Source organism: Eucalyptus grandis, chromosome 1 (assembly GCF_016545825.1).
Source record: "Eucalyptus grandis isolate ANBG69807.140 chromosome 1, ASM1654582v1, whole genome shotgun sequence".
Taxonomy (NCBI): Eukaryota; Viridiplantae; Streptophyta; class Magnoliopsida; order Myrtales; family Myrtaceae; genus Eucalyptus; species Eucalyptus grandis.
In genome coordinates this window covers 17,123,872-17,147,040 of record NC_052612.1, presented here as the reverse complement: position 1 = coordinate 17,147,040, position 23,169 = coordinate 17,123,872, and the positions used below count along the sequence as shown (strand labels likewise).

Genomic DNA, 23,169 nt, shown 5'->3' with positions numbered 1-23,169 from the left:
CTATGGACAACAAACAATTTGGGAGAATATAAGGTAAAGAGCGGATACAACAAAGTCAGAAATCAGAACAAATGCCATCCACATACCCAAACATCTACATCATACCAGGTCCCAAAAGCTTTATGGAATGAAATATGGAAGCTGAAAACATACCCCAAAATCAAATTTCTTATATGGAGCATATGTAACAATGCATTGCCTACTAAGGAGTGTTTATTCGATAGGAGGATGGTAGTTGAGCCTATTTGCGCAATATGCGGCCAACAACCAAAGACGGTGGAAAACCTCTTCCTAATGTGCAACTGGACAAAAGACGTGTGGTCAGACCCCAGATTAGAAATAAACATCTCCTTGATGGAAATCACATGTATAGACAAATGGGTGTCGGAGACTCTTACCTCAAAGGTCGACTATCGAGAGAAAGCTTTTGTTGCTAGAGTACTATGACAAATTTGGAAGGCAATGAACGCTATGGTCTTCCAAGCTCAGCCACCACAACCAAGATCGATCCTCGAGGAAGCTTCCCTAGAATCTCGTCTCTACCGAAAATGGCATCTACATGAAGAAGAATTGAACATCAGCAAACATTCACACCCTGAACCATGGACGCAAACGAAAAACCAGATTTGGAAAATAAACGTGGACAGCTCTTGGTGCAGCTCATCCTTGACTGGATTGGTGGCTGTGATCTGCAAAAATGAGCATGGCGTTCTCGTTGATGGTCTTGTGAAGTCGATCCACGCTACTTCGGCTCTAGTGGCGAAAACCCTAGCAGTGAGAGAGGGGCTGCTCTGGTTGAAGAAGAAGTTGGACACAGAACACCCGTGAACTAAGTTTAGTTCACTTTCTAACTTGTACTTTCTCCTTGCTTCAGATAATTTAGTGGCTGTGGATAGCATTATGGGACAAAGGGAAGCACCGTGGGCTGCCAAATCCAGCATCAACGACTGCACCTTTTTGTTGGGCCTTTATCCTCAAGCTCGGTTTATCTTTCAGCCTAGAGAGGCCAACCAAGTGGCCGATTGGGTAGCGAGGGCCTATCGTACGGGCTCTCTTCCACCGAGTTGGATTGATAATCCTCCCCACCCTCTTCACTTAATCCTATGCTTAGATGTTGAATCTACTTGTTATCCATTTTTTAGCAAGTAATGAAAGCTACTTATTTCGACCAAAAAAAAAAAAAAAGCTAGAAGATTCTCATTAGGGCTGTACATGCTTTGTTTCTTTTTAAAATCCATACAAACATTTTTTAGAGTAGATGAGCATTTGGCGACAATGAGGGAACAAAGATATGAAGCAAGTTCACCCAAATTTAAAGGTAAGTTCATATTTGATGGATTTATAGGTTTGTAATTGATGAATGCCTAAGTGGTGAAGTCTTAGAAAATATTTTCCTTACCGCACACCGAAAAATATTTTTCGAAACATTTTCAAGTTTTAACCGAATATCAGAAAATATTGTTATTTTCCTAGAAAATGACTTTTGGGAAAATATTTTCCGGAAATGGCCAATTTTCCGCGAAATAAACGGACCCTAAGAGTTGCTATATTTTTTAAACCCACGGTCTTGGTATGGTTGGAAAACTCTTGAAGATTGCAACCTAATTGTTTCCTTCAATCGAAATCTTTTATGAAGTTTTGTTTTCGATCAAAGTGTCTCGAATTTTTCAACAATCATAGGCAAAACATTAGGTGTTTATAGATATGTTTTCCACTATCTTTGATTGAAGAATTCCCGATTGACTTTCCTTTTCTCTTTAAACTGATATACCTAGGTAAAATAATATCTCTCCCTCTCCGTGCGCTCATGGCGCATAGATGTGACCAATTTAAGGTTGTCCAAGGTCAGTGACTTCGGAGTGACATCAGAGCTATTGCAGCTTCAGGTCGATTGAGATCCGCAACCTCAGCTCGACTCACATTTGAGGTGATGATTCGATTCTTTATTATTTTGTTGCATATGTGGTTGTTTAGGTGATATTTTGTGTAAGTGACGTTTATGTTTGTAAACTACGAATTAGAGATCCAATTAGAGAAAGTTTCCCTCAATTACCAATAGACTAGAGGAAGAAAACATTAGGTGGGTGGGTGCGGGGCGTCCATTGCAAGTTATCTGAGTGTTCAGACTTGGTAAGGGTCTGAGTCAGCTGGTTTGAAAAATGGACTAAGAAAGGTTGAACAATGCGCTCACCCACCGTCCACTGCAAGTTATCTGAGCGTTCAGACTTGATAAGGGTCGAAGTCAGCTGGACTAAGAAAGATTGACCAATGCGCCCAACCACCGTCCACTGCAAGTTTTCTGAGTGTTCAGACTTGATAAGGGTCTGAGTCAGCTGGTTTGAACAATGGACTAAGAAAGGTTGAACAATGCCCCACCCACGCACCCCCAAAAAACGTCTTCTCCTCAGTAAACACGACAGCATTCTACAATGAGAAAACTACATTATCTAACGGGATCTTAGGCTGGCCAGTGCCCCCGCTATTGGGGAGCGCTTTGGAAAATAAAACCGTACTTTGGAAAAGGAAAATGGCAAACGAGAAATATAGTTTAAACTTGTTACATTGGCTCATAACGAACATAGTCAACGACCGGCTGACTGGCAGAAGGATCCTTGTCGGATTTAATCAATAATCATTCCTTTTTTGTATTGTATTTTAGGCTAAGATCGTGAGGTTTCCTCGTATGCCAAGTCTCTCTCTACCTTTTATTCCTAGACCTATGTTCCTCTCCTCCCCCATGATAAAGAGGGTACCATTGACCCGAGATTTGTCGTCCCAAAATATCTACTTAAAATATGTTGTCTCACTTTGTAGATCAAATCAGTAAATTCATTTCGCATCTGAAATTTCTCTAATTTTATCTTTCTCTTCGAGAGAACATATATAAACTAGTTGATTGCATGCGCTATTTTAGAGGTAGATTTAATCTTTGGTAATCAGTTGTCAGTCTAATTTTCAAACCTCCATTACAAAAACCAGCTTAAAATCTTTGCATCGATAAAGACGAAGGCATTATACAACAAGAAAACTCTTCTTGAATTTATTATTTTGCTTAGATAGCAAAATTGTGATCGTGAAAATCTAATGCACCAAGTGAGACTAAACAAAGGGGACCATACTTTAGCATGTCACTTTTTCGTTACTCTCCGCCCACCACTCTTAACTAATCATAGCGGCCGAGAGGCAGGGGCCTCGCTTTTTCGACCTTTCCGTCCACCACTAGGCACTCTCTATGCCTACCAAAGAAACGGGGCCAACAAGATATTTTAAATATTAAATTATATCTTTATCCAACATCCTAAACTTCTAGATTAATTCATAACGATTTCATAAAATTTCACATGATATCAGAATAGAAGATTTTGAGTTCAAATCTTTTCATCGAATAGCTTAATCATTTATAATAGTTAGTAGTGATCTCATAAAATATCATAGAGTCCATCTTTTAGTGTGTCATTAATTTGATAACAACATGGTGCGTAGTGCTTGCAAAGTACAAAGCGAGTTGGAATATAAAGTCTTAGGCAAGGAAAAAACAACAGCTTATGCGTGGGCAAATTCCAGGTCTGGCCCCGCATAAAATCGATAGTCTAAGTTGACCAACTGACCTGTCTATATACATATAAAATTGTCAGTTGCTCAATCTCTTACAAAGGAAGAAAATTGTAGTTGTAACATAGCCCCGCCATCGCATCCGTTAACCGCCGTGCTTCGTGGCCCTCACCGCCATCCCAAATGTCTGATACAAAAATAGTCCTCGTAAACCCAACTATTAACGTGAATATCATCAATATGAACATGCCGGAGGGTTCCAAAGGCCAAGGGCGGCCCCGTGAGCTACACCCCCACGGCGCAGCCAGGTTGGGTATCCCAGCGGCGCCCCAAATACAAAACTCCCCTGCCAAAAACCAAAAGCCCTCCGGCGCAGCCGTCCCCCAAGCTCGGCCGTCCCAGCCTGCCCCCCAAAAACAAAAACACCCCGCCAGGTCGGGTAGTAACGCCACCCCCCAAAAACAAAAGCAGAAACCCTCCCCAAGTTCGGGAGTCCCGCCGCCCCCAAGCCGGCCCCCAAAAAGAAAAACACCCCCAGCCCCGCCACCATTCTCAGGTCCGGCAGCCCAGCCAACCCGCCAACACCGGAGCCCCTCCGCATCCCAAGCGGGCCCCCAAAAACACAAACCCCGTCCCGATCCTCCTCCTGCTTCTGTCTCTAGCGGCGTTTGGAGGGACCTATGATGGCGACTCATGGTCAACAATCAGCTGGTTCGCAGAAGGAGCCTTGCCGGATTTGATTAGGTGTATGGGTTATTTACATTATTTAGTCTTGTTTGCCTTTTCTTTTTTTTTTCTTTTTTTTTGTATATTAGGCTAAGGATTAAAGGTGTGGTTTTTTTTTTTGGGGGTATCCCATGTCTTTCTCTCTACCTTTAATCCTAATGATTTGGTCTTATTCTCCACAAAATAAGTGAGTACCACTCATTAGAGTTTTGTTTTCCCAAATATCTGCTTAAAATTTGTTGTCTCACTTCATATATCAATTCGGTAAATGATTTTGCATCTCAAATTTCTCTAATCGATCTTTCAAAAGAATATTTGTGAACTAGTTGATTGCATGCACCATACGACAGGCAAATTCAACCTTAGCTGATGGAAGTAGCCGTTCTATGGAACAAAACCTAATTATGTAATGGTTTACTTGGGTTTTGGGGAGTATACATTGACAACAACTATATCGACCAAGTTGAAAGGGTGATGTAAAGCAGTGAAATGGGGATAAACCAACTTATATTGCACTAGATTCGTACAATTGAAGTTGCGCACACATAAACGAGCAAAACATATAAAATTTTCTCTCAATTCATTTAGTTCATCAAAAAGGAAAATTACAACATATGAAAATGAAGCATATATTTATACGTGTGAGATCCTAAACTAGTCAAAATTTTTATAAAGATAAATAAAATCAAGTTGACATAAAAAAATAATATCATGTAAAAATTTTCTGAATATTTAAAAATGATCAGGGAAATAAATTAAATCACGGCCTTAAGTATTATCATGTCTTGCGTCACGGTGTCTAGTGTAGTCGGACAAAGTTGAAGCAAGCAAGTGCCCAAGGAAATTCAAACGATGAATTATAATTTCATATATATATATATATATATATGAAGAAGAGGGAGAGGATGTAGTCATTAATAGTTGGGTTGTCGACCGGTGGGGCCCTAAGGGTGTTCTTGATTCCGGTCGAGTCGTCTATGACCTTTTCTGAGTCTAGTAATCTGGCTCGGGCCTAATTTAAAAAAAAAAAAAAAAAAAAAAAAAAAAAAATTAAGGCCAACCGAACTGAATGGTTTGTCCGTGCCAGCTTGGCCAAAGCCCAAATTTTGAAAGATATAAAAGATATTGTTTATGATTATGAAATTTCAAAATTGTGAAATGAATTCCTGAAAGGCTAATATAAATTTTCTTTATAAAAAAAAAAGAAGAAGAAGAGAGTATAAATTTACCATGAAGTTAGAGATCCCACACTTTGGCATGAACAAGGAATAATTTTTTATTCAAATGAAATTCCATAGCGATAAACACAATATATGAAATTTATTCAAAGCTTGTTTAAGACCCTTTTCAGTCCACTTCACAATGGTCCGATTAGCGGTCGCTGCTATTTTTGAGTCAACGATGATGATGCATCTAAGACATCTTTATCTGTCAATTTCGATCGGCTGCAATAACATTAGAATTCTCTAGTTAATAGAGTGCTCTTCGTTATATTGTTGCCTTTTAAATTAAGGGTTATGGACTCGTTCCATTGCTAGAAATCTTAACTGCTGTGATGAAGATGTATTTAACTCTAAGCAATCTAAAACGAATTAAAAGGAGAGTAGCCAAAGCAAGACATAGAAATAAGGGACAAATTTTACCGGTCTGATTGCTCCAAGTTCAATTGATAGTGCTATATATATAGTGTTGCAGAGCTTGGTTAATTCTCGGAACGATAGTAAGCGTAAATAGTGTAGTAAGGCCTGGATGAAGGTAAGGACTGGAAGAACGAAAGTAGCAATGGCCGAAATAAGGACCAGGGGCTGCGGAAGTACTCGCGAGTGATTTGCATCCATCGCACGTTCCACCCATGGCGGTGGTATCGGGTCACTTGCCTGAATAACTTGGCCAAGTGGCTAGACTTGATATCAAATCAGACATCCTTAACAAGATCGTTGACGAACCTCGTGACCTCCTCCTAGTTTAGGGAGTTGAAAACTGATGCTCAAAACCGTTTTCTTCACAAAAATTTTAAAAACTCTGATTTTCGAACTCTCCCCATGATTAGTTTTGATGCAAGAGAGAATACCTTCTTTTTTTTTTTTTTTTTTTTTTTTTTTCGTTTTGAATGTTTTTGATAAGTTTTGAAAAATGAGAAAATGCTTCATGCTTGTGCGTAAGGAAGAAAACCCACCTATAACTTGTGTAATCATCGACTACTACCAAGTAATACCTTTTACCTCCCAAACTTTGCATTCTTGTAGGTCCAAAGATGTCCATATGAAAAATTTTCAAAGCTTTGTTAGTACTAACAAAGTTGATGGGCTTGAATGAATTCCCTACCTATTTGCGTAGGGCATAGATTGAGCAAACTTCAAATCTTTCAAATCTAAGATCCGGTAAACCTCATGCCAATTTCTTTGAGGAGATTTTCGCTATTTGCTTGGTGCTTATATGCCCAAGCTTCTTGTGCTGGAGGCCCGATTCATCCTTGATGGAGATCAGACATTGAGCATCATCAACAATTATACCTAATATATAGATATTTCCGTGTCTTCTCCCAGTAAATGACTACTTTAGATCTTTGCTTGTGCCTGAGCACTTGTCTCCTTGAAAGCATATTTTGTATCCAGCATGACATAGCTGGTTGATACTAATTAGATTATAGTTTAGACTTTGACTTTTGACAAGAGATACATCTTTTATTGTCAGGTTTCCAATCTCAACAATTCCTTTACCAATAATCTTCCTTTTGGTGTTCCCTCCAAAGGAAACACTTCCATCATTAAATCTAGTGAACTTAACAAATTTGCTTGGATCATCAGTCATATATCCTGAGCAACCACAATCGAGGTACCACTTGTTTCTCTTTTTCTTTGGTACCTACAAAGGTTAATGCAAATTCATGTCTTCTTTGGTACCCATATCTATTTGGGTCCTTTCTTGTTAGAAGGATTGGCCATGCTTCGAAAGTTCCTCCGAATTGGCTTCAAACCTTTGGAACAGTCATTTTCATAATGATCATGACTGCCATAGATTGAACATTTTTAAGAAGGTTTTTATCAACAGGCTTTACAAATTGTTTTCTAAAATGATTTTCATAGAAAACTTTAGGAGGTTTTTGCTTCTTCCTCTCTTTGTGAGTCGTAAAATCATTTTCTAAAACCCTTTTTTTTTTTAATCCAAGTTATGATTTGTTATAATATGGGATTTGCATGGACAAAATATGTTCCAAAGTTTTTGAGCCAATTGAAGATCTTTTTGCAACATCTAAAATTTCCTTTTTGAAAGAATCATTTTCTTTTGAAACAGAATCATGATTTTCTTTTGTTTGAAGAATATCCTTTTCAAGACACTCAATTTTTTCTTTTTGGAAAAAATCCTGTTGTTCAATCTTGAGTTTTCCTTCTTCAATTCTAAGAATTTTCTAAGCACAATCTTATAATCAATATGTAATTCTTCAATGTAATTAGATATTTCAATCGAAATATCAAAATTACTTACTTCAAATTATTCTTCAAAGTCAGATTTTTCCATGAGACAAATGTTGGCGTATTATTTATCACTTTCTTCACACTCAATGTCACTCCATATTTCGACCTTTAGTGTTTTCTTTGTCTTCTCATACTTGCTCTTCTATTTCTTCAGAATAGGGTAGTTTGGTTTGATATGTCCTCACTTTTGCATTCCAAGCAAACCGCATCTTTGTTTTCCTCCTTGTTATTGAAACTTCTCTTATGCTCAGAAGTTTCGAAGGATTTTTTTCCTTTAAACTTCCTTCCTTTTCTAGCCATTTTTTGAAGCCTTTTTACCATAAGAGAAATCTCCTCATCGTCTTCGTCATTTTTGTCTAAATCTGAATCATCAGAGTCAAGATTAGATTTTAAAGTTATTGATTTCTTACCTCTTGTGTCTTCTTCATTTAGACGTTCTTCTTCATAGGATTGAAGTGTTCCTATGAGTTCATCCACAAAAAGAGGTGATATTCTTTGAGTCTCTCAAATTGATGTCTTAATGTTGTTCCACTCCTTTGACAACCCTTGAAGAATCTTGTTCACTTTCATTGGATCTGATATAGGTTGCCCTTAGTATGCCAATCCATTGACAATGTTAGTAAATCTGTTGAACATGTCAGTTATGGATTTTTCTAGTTTCATTTTGAAGGGTTTGCATTGTTGGAGAAGAATGTTTATTTTCATCTCCTTAACCAGATCAGTTCCTTCATATGTCACTTGCAATCTATCCTAAATTTGCTGATTCATAAGAAGAGATTCGATTATATTCAGATGAAGATAAAGAGCAATACAAAGAGTAAACAGCTTTAGTATCTAGTGCTTCTCTTTTGGTTATATCCACATCAGATGAAGCTGAGATCTCTGGTTTTTTGCCGCCTTCTTTCGAAGAAGCTATAGGTCTCACGCCTTTTAGAACCACATCCCACTCCAAGGGATCCTTGGATCTAATGAATGCTTTCATCTTATTCTTCCAGATATTGTAATCTTTCCCATCGAAGTATGGGGGTCTAGTATCACTCTGTCCTTCCATCAGACTTGGCGCAATATTGCTAGTCATAGATAGATCGTTAACTCAGAAGTAGTATAGCACTTTAATAAAGAGTAACCGTGCTCTAATACCAATTGTTAGGCTAAAATATCACCTAAATGGGGGGGGGGGTGAATAGGTGATTATGCAAAAATGAAAAAATTTAAATAAATATTACAACAAGACAACTTCTGATAAAGTGGTCAGATCTTACGAGTACACAATTTTACCACAATAATTAAAAGAGTAAGGGATAGAGAATTGCACACCAAGATTATAGTGGTTTGGCTTTTGCAAGCCTACATCAACTTTCCCGCATTACAACCTATACGCTAAAATCCACTAGTAAGATTGATTAGAGGTTACAAGTCTTGAGCTACAGAACATAAGTTCATGTGAACAACTCCTCACACTCTTGGCCTATAAAAGGTTACATAGTAGCGCTCAGCAAGACGAATGTATGAGAACACAAAGCATTCTTCAGACTTTGGAATCAAAAGCTTTAATTCTCGTAAATGCAAATTCCTATTCCTTCAGCTTCAAAACCTCCTCTTATATTCCTCCTAGTCCAAGCTGACTATTGGACAAGTCTCCAAGAGAATCATCCAGCCAATCTACCCGTTGGCCCTGGATACAGTCAAGAAGATTTGATTGCTTCAAGATCGCCTAGGATGAAGCTTCCCATATGTATTTGCCACCCATACAACAAATCGGGGTTTCAAAAGTTGAATGTTTATGTTTGGAAAGAACAATTTGCCTCTAAAGGATTGTTTTAGGAAAGTTGGATTTCCAAAAGATATTAGGGAAACTTTCCTTTTGGAACTCTTCATAAATATGGCAAGGAATCTCGCTAGCTATTGCACAGGTGATTTACTCATTCCTACTTGTTTGATACAATGGACAAGAATGGAATAATAATCCATGACTCTGATTTTGATTGAGATTTTTTTATTATATTACATCGAACTTTTCACCTGAAAACTAATTTTGATTCGAAAACAAAGTCTCTACAGTTTTGTCAATCATCAAAACCACTTAGGGAATGTTTTCTCAATAATGCATAGACGTTCATATATTAAATTATCTCTCTCCTTCTCTTGCAAAAAAAAAAGAGAGGATATTTTCCTTATAATATAGCACAGCAATCAAACCCCTTAACCGACGTCCTTCATTCTGTGGCACCCCTCGACACAGCCCCCGATCCGCTAGGGTCGCTACAATTCGCTTACCTTTTGCTTGTCCTAACAACATGTCACTTTGATACCATTTGAATTGTAGCGGGTCATAAATCATGGGGGTTTGCATCATCTCAATCGGTCCCAGCGCAATTCATATAACGGAAGCATCTCGACATCTCCATAACACGTACTCAAACTAAATAATACAATGCAATGCACACCAACTACACTTTTCATATATATAGTAGCTAATGCCGAACCACTTTTATTTACATATTGTGATGGACATCACGAGTTGGTACAACAAAAGGCCAAGGCTTTAACTAAGCTCGGCTATAACCCAAAAGAACCTGACTCTACATCAGACATGTACATTAATCCATCATCCAGTGTCGGCCATCCAAAAAGTGTCATCCTCTACCAGTCACACGCTCTAATACACCTAGCCCGATGCATCGGCCGGTGGCAGCGACAGCATCTCCATCATCATCCTGTCGCGTCAAACATGCAGGGACAGGAACTCCTGGACTATAGGGCCATCAGGTAGACCCACATCATACATAATGAAAACACGAACATGTATAAACATCAGACCATGAACACCAACGCAAGGGTGCTCCGAGCACTCAACCTCAACATTAGACGGTAAGCCATAAAATGTACCACGCGTGACAGGTGACAGAGGCATCTCTCAATCTGAAATGTTAGTCCCCAAAAGGGGTAAGTACAATCACTCAGCAGTAAAGATCCATCAAACTACATAATACAACACTCAGGACAACCACAATTTCATGTGAAATGCACATATCATCCATGTAATCATGCTTGTATTTCCATGAGATTCATTCATCAAGGCAATTTATATTCCATGCCATACGCACATACATGCGCACGATTCATATCATCCATACAATCATGTATATATCCCCATGAGATCCATTCAATACCTTCATGATCGCATTCTTAATGCCATATAGTATCAACTCAATTTCATAGGCAATTTATGCATCATGCCATACACACACACACACATGCGCATGATTCAATTCCCTTTTTAATTTTCAAAAGGATCTCTTTTTTCTTCTAGGGACCAGTGTTTGCATCCCTCATATATCGCTCGCACCCAACCTGACATTGCGAGGAACCTCCGGCACACACCTCCGGGCATCTGGCACACACCTCCGGGCATCTTGCACCCCAACTGGCATCACAAGGTCATCCGGCACACACCTCTGGGCATCTCGAAACTCCCCAGGACATCCAATACACACCTCCAGGCATCCGGCACACACACTCCGGGCATCCCGACACTCCCGGGGCATCGTCGGCTCACACCTCCAACGGTATCATCATCATCATAATATATATATCATTTTGGAAGATACCACTTGATGCAATTATGCCAAAAGTTTCATGAAATTTATAAAATTTCATCAATTTTGATGTCATATGAAATGAACAAATGTCACCACACATGTCATATAAATAACAACTCAAGGTATCATATCTCATACAGCAATTCATTTGCTGTTGAAAATAGAACAATTTTCAGATAAAACAGAATGCACTTCTTTAATAAAAATTCTGAAAAATTAGTAAAAAATCTCAATAAATTCTGAAAATTTAACATGTTATAAATGAGATCTAGAGAAAAAGGTTTCATGAAGAACTCCATGTCAAAAGAACTTCGTACGAGTTGCTACGGTCCATGCATCACAGCCTTAAAATTTCAAACATCACCATTGCACAGTTTTATTCACAAATTCGGTATAAACCTTAAATCAACTCATGAAATTCTGAAATTTTGATATGTTATATTCAAGACCTAGAGGTAAAATTTTTGTGAAGAACTCAAAGTCAGATTCATTATATATCATGAGAAAAATTCACCAAAACTCCCCCTAACCCTCAGTAAAGATTTCCAGATTTAACACTTCAAAGAAAAATTATTTCACCGACCAATAATTGTCCGTTTCTTCTCAAATTTTATTATGTTACTCCTCAAGATGTCATCTACAACTTTTAACAAGAACACAAGATCAAATTCTAACTGGATAATTTTATAAAATTCATGGAATCGCAAGGGGTCAGACTGTTCTTACATGCAACAACTTACTTATTCTAGGAGACTACCACCATTCACTCGAATTTCAGCATCCAACATCACAACTCAAGCATCTCCAACACCCATCACACTTCACACACAACTGCAGCAAGCAAAGTGTAGGCTAACGGACTTCACTTGCCTCGAGTTCACAAAAATGAGTAAGCAAACGGCGACTTGGGGCTTCGGCGGGCTCGATCGACGGCGGTGCTAGGCGGCGTCGACGGTGGTGGCTGCTGGTGCACACACGGTGGGGCTGGTCTCCTTCCTCCCTCACCGAAACACCCACATGAACAACTCTCTCTCTCGGATTCTCTCTCGCTCGCCCGCTCGGTCTCCTCTCTCTCGTGAACACTCTCTCCCCCTCTCTCTCTCTCAGTTGCTGCCTTGTCCATTCCGCCCCTCTCTCTCTCTCTCTCTCTCTCTCTCTCTCTCTCTCTTTTTCTTCCTTTCACCAGTAATTATGAGGTTTTGCATGGCAATGACAAGTGGTAGTTGGTCTTGGACAAATGTAATAGAGCATGCAAACCTCTCTTGCCACTTGTCGATTTTCATGCAAGGATAATGGGCCTCATTTGGGCCGGGCTTGGGCCAGCCTTGGTCATCCGAATGGGGAAAAACAGTGGGCTGGTTTTTGGGCTGGTTCGGCCTTAAGAAATCAGCCCACTCCTTCTCCTATTTTTCCATTTAATCCCCACTTATATAAATACCTAATTACAAATTTATATGGCCATAAAAATTTGTAATATAAATCAATAAAAATCCAACTTATAAAGTACAAGGCCAAGAACGAAATTTCCTTATCTATTTTATCCTTTAATACAATCCTTTTATCACACATGGACATAGGATACATTTCCAACAAAATAATTGTCCATTAGATGCTCGGCCTTGATTAATTGAAATCCATTGGTCTAATGACTATAATATAGTCCGATGGCGCTTCCATCACCTATTCATGGGTCGCAGTGCACCTAGAGATTGCTATGAAATTTTTAGGATGCCACACGTTCCCCACACCGTCATCCCATATGTTCGATTCAAGAACACAGTTCAGAGGCCTGGCCCACGACGTGGTACAATTATCAAAACGCTAGACTCTTATGCCCCTGATTACGACCCAGCCAACGCCCCCAAAACCCCAACCCCCACCTTAGTACTGCCTACTCTCCGGCTATCTTGCTGCTTCTGCCCCCGGCTTCGGCCAAACTGCTCTGAAGCATCTCTAGCGGCAACTCGTAGTAAACGACCAGCTGGTTTGCAGAAGGATCCTTGCCCGATTCGATCAAATGTGTGTTTTCTTCAACATTTATCCTTTTTCTTTTCCTTGTATTTCAAATAAGGATTAAGTTTGAGGTTTCCTTGTATTTCGAAGTCTCTCTCTACCTTTTATTTCTGGTCGTTTGGTCTTCTCCTCCGCAGCATAATTGGGTGCCATCAACTAGAGATTTGTTTGTCCTAAATAACCAATTGAAGTATGTCATCTCCCTTTATATATCAATTCAGTAAATCCATTTTTACATCTCAAATTACTCTAATTGATATTTTGAGTGAATGTTTGTGAACTAGTTGATTGCATGCACCATACCAGAAGCAAATTCAACCTTAGTTAATGGTAGTGCCGTTCTTCTAAACAAAAATACAATTTATTTATGATTTACTTAGGTTTTTGGGAACATGTGTTGACAAAAATTAAATTGGCCAAATTGAAAGGGACGATGTAATGCGGTAAAAATGAGGATAAACAAAATTAAATCAGACTAGATTTGCACAGCCATAGTTGCACATCAACATGCAAACACAGAGAAACTTGCTCAATTCATTTAATTCATTAATGAGGAAAACTAAGTTGCATGAAATAAAGTATACTGACAACTCTATAAAATAGAGTTATTTTACCTATTTTAGGTAATAAATAATGCAATAACTATGAGAAAATATTTGGACTTCTTTTTTATTATTCGAATTTTCCTTGTTTATGCAGAATAATGAGATATGGAGAAGATAAGGAAAAGAATCGCAAAAATCAGGAATTCAAATCAAAAAGCAGTGGAGGATGGATATCAAATCAGGGAATCCTTGATTTTGTTCCCTAATGTTATCTGTAAGCGTTGAGAGATAGATATCAAATCAAAGATCCTCTGATTTACTCCCTAATTTTATGCGCAATTGCTCGGATCTTGGATATATCCTATAAATAGAAGAACATTGATAGCTAAGACATCAATTAGATTTTTGTTAGATCGTTTTTATTGTTCTGAGAATTTTTCAAGTATTTTGAAAAGAAGATAAAAGTGATGACATAATTCTTATTCTTTGATTCAAGATGTTGGGTTTGATTTTTATTTTTATTTCTTCTTCTACTATGTTTTAATTTTTTTTTTGTTAGGACTACAATGTAGCCTAACCATGATGATGTAAATTTCATGATTTTTATGTTTTGCAATTGATTTCATTCATGTGAGTTATACATACATACATACATACATACATACATACATACATACATACATACATATATATATATATATATATATCTATATTGGTAAAGAATGTGAGTTATATATTATTGTGCATAATGCTTTTAAGTGACCGGCCACCACTTGAATGATCTTATATGCATATTTGAGACTAAGAAGTGATAATATGCAATTGCTCATATATAACCATGAATTAAATGTGGATATATACCACGTTATTTGCGTAGCTTTCAGTGATAAGGTGATCCAAAAAACTCATTGTGAGTCGGGAATATTCATAGTTCTTAATGCATTCATGTTTATTTTAATTCATATAGAGATATAATGAATGAATAAACTGAGTAGGTTTGTTATACCTAGAGATAGGATAGTAAATAGATTAGAAAATTCCGCTATCACGTGTTTGATATCGTTCTTGTATCTAGAACAATCTGAAATTCATATCTAGTGGTTATGGTGAAATCGGATGCTCTAACATATTTATCTGATTGATTCACTACATTTAGTCTCCAAATTTTGTTGTTAATTTATTCTCAATTATATTTTGATTTATTAAATAAATTTTGGAATTAATCTATTTTAGTATTTAATTAGTTTATTAATTATCAATCTCTATGGGATGATACTATTTCTTATCATTATATTACTTATTCGACATATTTACTCGTGTTTAGAATTTACGAACATATACATATATAAGCGATGCCCTAAACTAGCAAAAAATTACAAAAAATGGTAAAAAAAAAAAAAGTCAAGTAATCATACCAAAACAAACATCTAAAATTCTAAAAGAAATATTAAAATTCTTAAATTAATCAAATCATAGTCTAGAAAGTGGAAATTCAAATACATCAAGTAATTGATTTTCTAAATATAAGTAAAGACCTAAACTACTATGCGCAGCCTATCCATGATTCTACTAACTAATTAGTTACTCTAATTAATTCTCTCTTGTTTGGTTTTCCTTTATTTAAAAAAAAAAAAAAAAAAAAAAACTAATTGTATGAAATTCTACTTTAAATTAGCATGCATTGTTCTTATGACATATGACATACAATTTATATGACATAATTGTAATGAACCAGCTGCCATTTACTAACTATTAAAGTGTCGCGTGCTTTTCACTCAGCTAAGTGCCAAAAACCCGGTCGTCAATGAGCTCGAGCCTTGACCGACGACCTCCGCTTCAACGATTAGAACATAGAGAGAGAGAGAGAGAGAGAGAGAGAGAGAGAGAGAGAGAGAGAGAGAGAGAGAGAGAGAGAGAGAGAGTCCGAACCCTAAAGAATTGAGGGTCAAGCAAGTGTCACGGGCCGATCGATAGGGATCGTGACCGCGCGGCGACTCGAGCACTCGAGGATCGGAATGGATCGCCAAAACGCCTAAGCCAAGCCTTACACAGTCGAACGCTCACTCGCTCGCCTTACCCGGATCGTAGAGAGAGAAATGATCTAGAGAGAAGAGCTCTGGAAAGAAGACTTGCTTTGTATTGCGGAAGTAGTGGATGTTTACAAATGAAGGAGGACACCCCTTTTATAGTTGAGGGCCTCGGATTACATCCATTGATCTAGAATTCTATCGGCGGACGAGATCGCACCGCCTCAACCACCGGCATAAGTACTTAACTACCATCTACCGACATAAATGAAAGGGAACAGACCCCCGTAATCTAGCTTAATGACATCTTCGCCCGCCCTTGCAATTCGGGGAGAAGACTTGGTGGGAATCCGAGTGAGAGCAGGAGGTCCACGGGCGAGTTGGGGTCGACCTTGGGGAACCTCTCGGGTCGTCCATTTCTAGGCCCGTGACACAAGCGTGTGGGGTCGTGGAGATAAATTTTCCATGCATGGCGCTTCATGTTTTGTGTTTCTGATCGTCAAATTGCGACGATGAAAAACTATGAGTGTCTGTTTTGATTCTCTTATTTTCTAGGGTGCAGAAGGAGAAATTGGAGTCCCCGAGCGAGCATTACGAAAAATATGATTGGACGGTTTGATGTTGCCGTTGACGATTTGATCACTCGTTTCGTTACTTGACTTCCGCTAGGGGTCGATGGTGATACGAATGAATAGTGAGTCCTCACCTAGTACTTTAAATTGTGAAAGGGAAACCCAACATGCATGATAGTAATGATGAAAAAAATGGGGATTGTCACGGATTCATCTTTAATATGTTATATCCTTGAATTGTCAAATGCTTAGTGTATGTAAGATGGTAGTTGGGAAAAAGGAATGTTTACCGTTGACTTAAAATTTTACTTCAGGCCCTTGAACTTGTACATTCTTTCAATTAAATCCTTGAACTTTTGATAAATTTAGTCAAGTCCTTGAGCTTGTGTCAATTTTCCAGATAAGATCCTTCGTGCTGCCAATGCAATTAATAGGAGTTGGCGTGCCCGTTGGGGCTGATCAGCCCAATGTGGAAAACTTTTTACACTGTGGACTAAATGGGGGAGACTAAGACTTCAAAATTAAGTACCACGCGACCGGCAGAATCTTGCAATTTCTTAATATGGGCCCCTGAGCTTATTACATCTGACTCTTGCTGGCTTTCGATGCTGATGGGTTTGATTAGAAAAGCTAGGCAAGTTACGAGACTTTATTCGACAAATTGACAATATTAGGCGATTCAAAAGAGCTTGAGTCGTCGCATGGTCACGATCCTAATCGATCAACCCGTGACACAAAAATATCGTTCTTGTAACATAGCACGGCAATCGAACCCCTTAAGCAACGCGCTTCCTTCCCCACGCCATCATCCCATATGTTCGATTCAAGAACACAACTTGGAGGGCTGGCGTCTGACGTGTTGCAGTTTGTCAGAACGCCGGACTCCCCTGCACCCCATCCCCCTCCCTCGGGACCGTGACCCAGCCGCCAACCAACCCCCACCCTATTCCTTCCCTCGCTCCGGCTGTTCTGTTGCTTTTTTTTTTTGGGCGGGGGGGTGTAAGGATTAAGCGTGTGGTTTCTTTCTATTTCAATGTCTCCCTCCACCTTTTGTTTCTAGTCGTTTGGTCTTCTCCTCCACAGCAAATATGGGTGCCATCAATTAGAGATTTATTTGTCCCAAATATCCATTTGAAGCATGTCGTCTCACTTTATACAACAATTCTGTAAACCTGCTTTTGCATCTCGAATTTCTCTAATCAATATTTCCAGTGAATTTATGTGAACTAGTTGATTGCATGCGACATACCAGAGGCAGATTAAACCCTAGATGATGGAAGTACTGTTCTTTGGAACAAAAACCCGATTAAGTAATGGTTTACTTAGGTTTTTGGGAGCATTTGTTGATGAAAAATTACATGGGTCAAGTTAAAGGAGGGTGATGTAATGCGGTGGAAATGGGGGCCAATGACTAGCATCGACAAAGGGCCGACGACAATTGGTGGTCGGCTGGTGTTTGGCATCCAATAGGAGTGGGCGGTGGGCGGTGACGAGAGTGAATAATGAGAAAAGTTCTTATTTTTCACTTTTGTTCCAGAAATAGAATCATTAAAATTTTAAATTTATGATTTCTGTTCCAAACTTATTATAGGGAATAGAAAAATTTTAAAAACAGAGATATAAAGAAAGATAATGGTTATTGTGCGCGTCCTAAACTGGCCAAAAATTTGACAAATAAATAAATAAACCCAACAACATAAAAAATACTACCTAAAACTCTTGGAAATATCAAGTTGATAAGGAAAACAAATCCAACGATGAGAGTTAATATTATCACGTCTTCCACCACGGTGTACAGTGAAGTCGGACACAGTGAAAGAAACAATGACCTTTACGATGGGATTTTTTTACGTGATTGGTTTGACATAGGAAAACATGTCTAGAAGAGGAGAAAAACATAAAATGAGAGTGAATGAGGGGGAAAATGTAGTCTAGGTGTCAGATGGGGCCTCAGGGACTTAAGGATTGAGTCGTGTCGAATAGTTAAATCCCTAACACCTCGTTCAAGTCCATTTTCCCAATTCGATCCCTAACGCCTCGCTGTTTCAATGGTCCATTAGCGATTATATCTGCTTTTGAGCCGACAATGATCATGCGTCTAAGAAATCTCTGTCTGTCAACTTTAATCAGCTGCGCTAACATTAAATTCTCTAGTTGGTACGGTGCTCTTCGTCAAATTTGCTAATCTATTTGCAGCGATGAAGATGTAATTAAGTTTAAGCAATCCAAAACGAATTAAGAGTACAGTAGCCAAAGCAAAACCCGGATATGATGCACAAATTTTACTGGTCTGATTTCTCCAAACTAAATGGATGGGACATCAACATCATATATCTCTCTGAAGCCGTGTCGGAGAGCTTGGTCACTTCTTGGGATGATAATAAGGGTAAATGGTAAAGAAGGCCTGGATAACTGTAAGAACTAGGGCTGCATTTGGTCGACCGGATAAAAACCAGGATAGGATATGTTTTATCCTATCCCGTGTTTGGCAGCTGTCTAGGATAGGATAAGGTCGGATATAGAAGGGATATAGACCGGATAAAAAAATCCGAGGGGGGGTGGGATAAGGTCAGATAGGATTTCTTTTATCCGAAACATAAAACCCTACGTTTTTTTTTCTTTCTCCGTCGTTCACCCACAAATGACTCTCTGTTTCCAAAGTATCGACGTTGAAGCCTTCTCCTCAATAGCTCTCCGATTCTCATCGAAATTTTACGAAAGCCTTCTTCCTCCGCCAAGGTAAGACCCTGTCCGCCGGCGATCGCCCGCCGATCGCCCTCCCAATCGATTCCCCCACTCGCCGGGTCACCTAGGCTTGTCGGTCTGCCCATGAGCCCAGGTCTGAATTCCAGATGCAAATCCGGTTGCCGGGCTGATCCCCCACCAATGGTCATCGAGGGTGGCCAAGGGTGGCTGAGGTTCGCCTAGGGTCTAGGTTTGCTCGTGTGGATCGACAAATGTGGGGTTGGATCGCCTAGGGTCTGGGTTTGCCACGTTCTCTCTCTGCTTTGTCTCCATTCGCCTAGGATCGACGAATTCTTTGTTGGGTTTTCTCTTCTGCAGCTTCATCACTACAATTTCTTATCTGGGTTTGTTCTGTCTTTACGGTACTTTTTCTGTACAAACCCATTGTTTGCGGGTAATTTTCAGCTCACTCATTAACATGTGTTATGAGTTAATTGATCAATCAATTTGTCATTTTTTTCTTCTTTTTATTGGATTTATGAAATTTACTTCAAAGGTTATGTAGATATAGATGATAGCAGCTGTGTTTTTGAGAGAGGAAGAGGCGATCTGGTTACTGATCCGTTACTTGAATGAGTTCTTATTGAAGCTCAGGGGTCTTTTTTCCCCGCTCTCTGGAGACCCAGGAACCACAATGAAAGGAAATGTAACGTACTTTATAAATGCGAATTTTCCAAAAATCGTTCGTTAACGTGATTAACTGTCATTGCATTCTCGTGACATTTGGAAAAAAAACGAATGACTTTGGACTTTATGCTTTGTTCTAATTGGGCATTTGTTTGATTTGGTATTGGACCTGTAACAAAATGGAAACAAATGAAAAACTTGTAAGAGAGAAAAAAAATTCATGTTTTAAAGTGAATATATTGAAATTGAGGTTATTCTAAAAACGTTTAATTTGAAGGGGTATCCAAAAGATTAGTTCACCAAACCATAGATTTGATAAGATATGAGGATATTCAACTTTAAATCCGTAGTTCACCAAACAGTAAATTGGATAGGATATGAAAATATCCGACTTTAAATCCGTAGTCACCAAACAGTTAATGGGATATGAAGAAATCCACGGATTTTTTATCCTATCCTATCCAGTCCTATCCCATTTAAAAATCCAGACAACCAAACGCAGCCTAGGAGAATGAAAGCAGCAGCAGCCGAAATGAAGGACCAGGGGCTGCCGAAGTACTCGTGCTTGATTCCCACCCATCGCAACCGCCACTTGTTCCGATGGTACTGGTTGACTTGCCCGAATACCTCGGTCAAGTAGTTCAACTCGATATCGAACTCGACATCCTTAGCGAGATCATTGAAGAACCTTATGACCTCCGTGTCTGTCCCTAGAAAGTTCGTGATTATGCCGCACTGAGACAGGGCCGCTGCATCTGCCGCGGTGCCCATGAGACATCTCATGAATACCACGTAAGTGCTGATGTGCTCGGAGCAGTAATGGTAGCACTGCTCATAAGCCACGCAGTTGAGGAAGAAGGAACAGGTGAAAATGTCGAGAGTCAAAGGACGGATCCGGAGCACTCCGTGATCAAACACGACGTCTATTAGGTTCTCGCTCTTCCTTGGTTCAAGCTTTATCCCCACAAGAAGCAGCTGATTAGCAGAGGGAATTAGTTGCAGCAACTCTTCATCGACCTTGACCTCTGGAGGTTTTTCGATGTCCAAATGGCCGACCAAGCACAGTCGGAACAAGTCGAGCAAGTGCGTGATATTGGAGACACTGTAGTGCTTCTGGAGATGTTCCTCTGGCCATCGGAGTGCGCGGTTGAAGAACCCTAAGGCGATCTTTTCGAGGGAGTGGTTGGCATCTTCAGGAGACTTGGATAATGCATAGATCTTTTGAAGAACGAAGAACGGGATCTGGTTTTCAATCAGGAGGAGGTCAATCATGAGGGACGATAAAATTGATAGCGTGAAGAACAAGGGGTCGTCATCATACTGTGGAATCTTCTCGGTGCCGATGGTGTGGATGCGAAATAACTCGATAATGAAACAAGCATCGAGAACCATCATCTCAATCAAATCCGAGGTTTCACAATTGAGAGCCTCTGAGTAGCTATCCCGTATGTCAGTCTCCAGCGAGGCAACAGCCGTGAAGTAATCATCCAGGCCCGCACCACCTCTGGTCCGATCGAGCAGTGTGGAGAACACTCGAGTTTTGTGCTGCTCGATCAACTTCAACTGCTCTTTCCCGTGGTGGTACGGGCCAATGGACACAATCCGGGGGTTGTAAGCGTTGGGGTTGCTCTCCACCTGGCTCTTCGGCGCTCTAAAGATGTAGCAAGAGGAGGTGCCGGCCGAGGGCCTCAGAAGAGACGGCTTCTGCTGAAACCGGTCCTCCATGCGAGAAGACCAGCTGCGCCCGCTCACCGTGATTGTGCAGTGGTTGCTCTCTCCGTTCATTCTGGTTTTGGGGGTTGATTCCGGCGAGTCAAGCTTCCAGGAGCCGCATACCCTGAACATTTTTCCGAGTGGAATGTTATGCTGATGCAAAGCATTGTGATGTAATCTGCGTCAATAGACATGACTCTATTGGAAGGTCGGAACATCGTGCCTAGCCCGAGTGGGCACACAAGCTCCTTAAAGAAAAGACTTTTTCACGTCATTATCATTTTGCGTCAACGAAAAAGGAGTCTTACCGCTCGGCTGCGCCAGGTAAGCTCCAAAATATACTTTACATGCGTAAAATATTACTGCTAACGTTTGTGTCCGCTCAACCATTAGTAAATTCAAACAACGATTTTACCTTGATCAAGTTGCACATTAATAGATTGCTAAGTGCTTTTAGATTGGACAATAAAAGGCCCCTTCGGTTGTTTAGTAACTTAACAAGAAGATAATGATTTTTCCACTCATATTTTACAATAGATTACAAAGTCTTTAAAATTTTCTCAAGTGGATCCATCAATTAAACACATCAAAATGTTAGTCGTGCCATGTTATCCGACCAACATCCAGATTAGTCATATCCGGCCAAAATTAGCCAAAAGACCGAATTTGTACCATGTCAAAATTTTTAGGATTGAAAAAGTCAAAATGTTTAAGTTTTCGGGATTTTTCAATTTTTCAAGTTTTAAAATAATTTTTATTCCAAAAATAGGTATTCGGGCCAGGCCCTTGAGCCCGGTCCGAATATGGGCCAAAATCTGGTCTCACGGGTTTGGGCCACAAAGAAGATTAGGCTCAAGGCACCACTGGAGCCCATTATCAATAGTGCGTTTGGTTGGTTTTTTTAGAAATCCTGCAAAGAATTTTAAGTTAAAAGAATTTTTTAAAATTTATGTTTAATGAATTGTAGTTTGAAAGTCTATTATGGACCAAGATAAAATTTATAAAAGACTTTAGTGATTAATAATAAAATAATAATAATAAAATAAAAGAGTTCGCCGCAGCCTCGGCCCGGCTCCCGGAGACGACCGGCGAGGGTTGCTTTGGGTCGGCGACCCCGGCGGCTCTTCACGGAGGTCGCAGGACCTTGCGGCAACCCGGATCTGGGTCCGCCGGAGGTCGAGCGACCACCTCGCAGCGACCGGATCTGGGTCGCGCCGGTCGCCGCGAGGTCGCGCGACCTCCGACCACCTCTATTAAAAGGCTTGAATATAGCGATCAGCATTTAGAACAGCAACGAGTTCACCAATCATCAACTAATGACTCGAATTTCTCGTGACTTTAACAAACGCTTCATGAATACCGTACGGCCTTGAGTCTTACCAAAAAAACAGGGCAAAGCATGGAAGATGGTGTTACCTTGCGGAGGAGATATTCTTGACTACGATCACTAGTCCAGTCAGCGCTTGGGAAATTTGGGAAACGTCGCTTGTGGGGTGTGAGTACAAGCTTCGGATTCGAAGAGCTCGATTCGAGTCTGCGAGGTCGAGGGCCGGGCCGAGGTGGCACTCTTC

General features: G+C 39.7%; 1 protein-coding gene across 1 annotated transcript; it reads right to left on the bottom strand.

Annotated features, from left to right (window-relative positions):
• Positions 1-18,681: 18,681 nt before the first annotated feature.
• LOC104430066 (UPF0481 protein At3g47200) lies at positions 18,682-21,708 on the bottom strand. The gene is made up of 2 exons (XM_010042860.3): positions 20,389-21,708; positions 18,682-18,934 (listed from the first exon to the last, which is right to left on the bottom strand). The coding sequence occupies exons 1-2, from the start codon at positions 21,668-21,670 to the stop codon at positions 18,876-18,878; spliced, it is 1,341 nt and encodes a 446-aa protein (XP_010041162.3). The 5' UTR covers positions 21,671-21,708; the 3' UTR covers positions 18,682-18,875.
• Between the last annotated feature and the right edge of the window lie 1,461 nt (positions 21,709-23,169).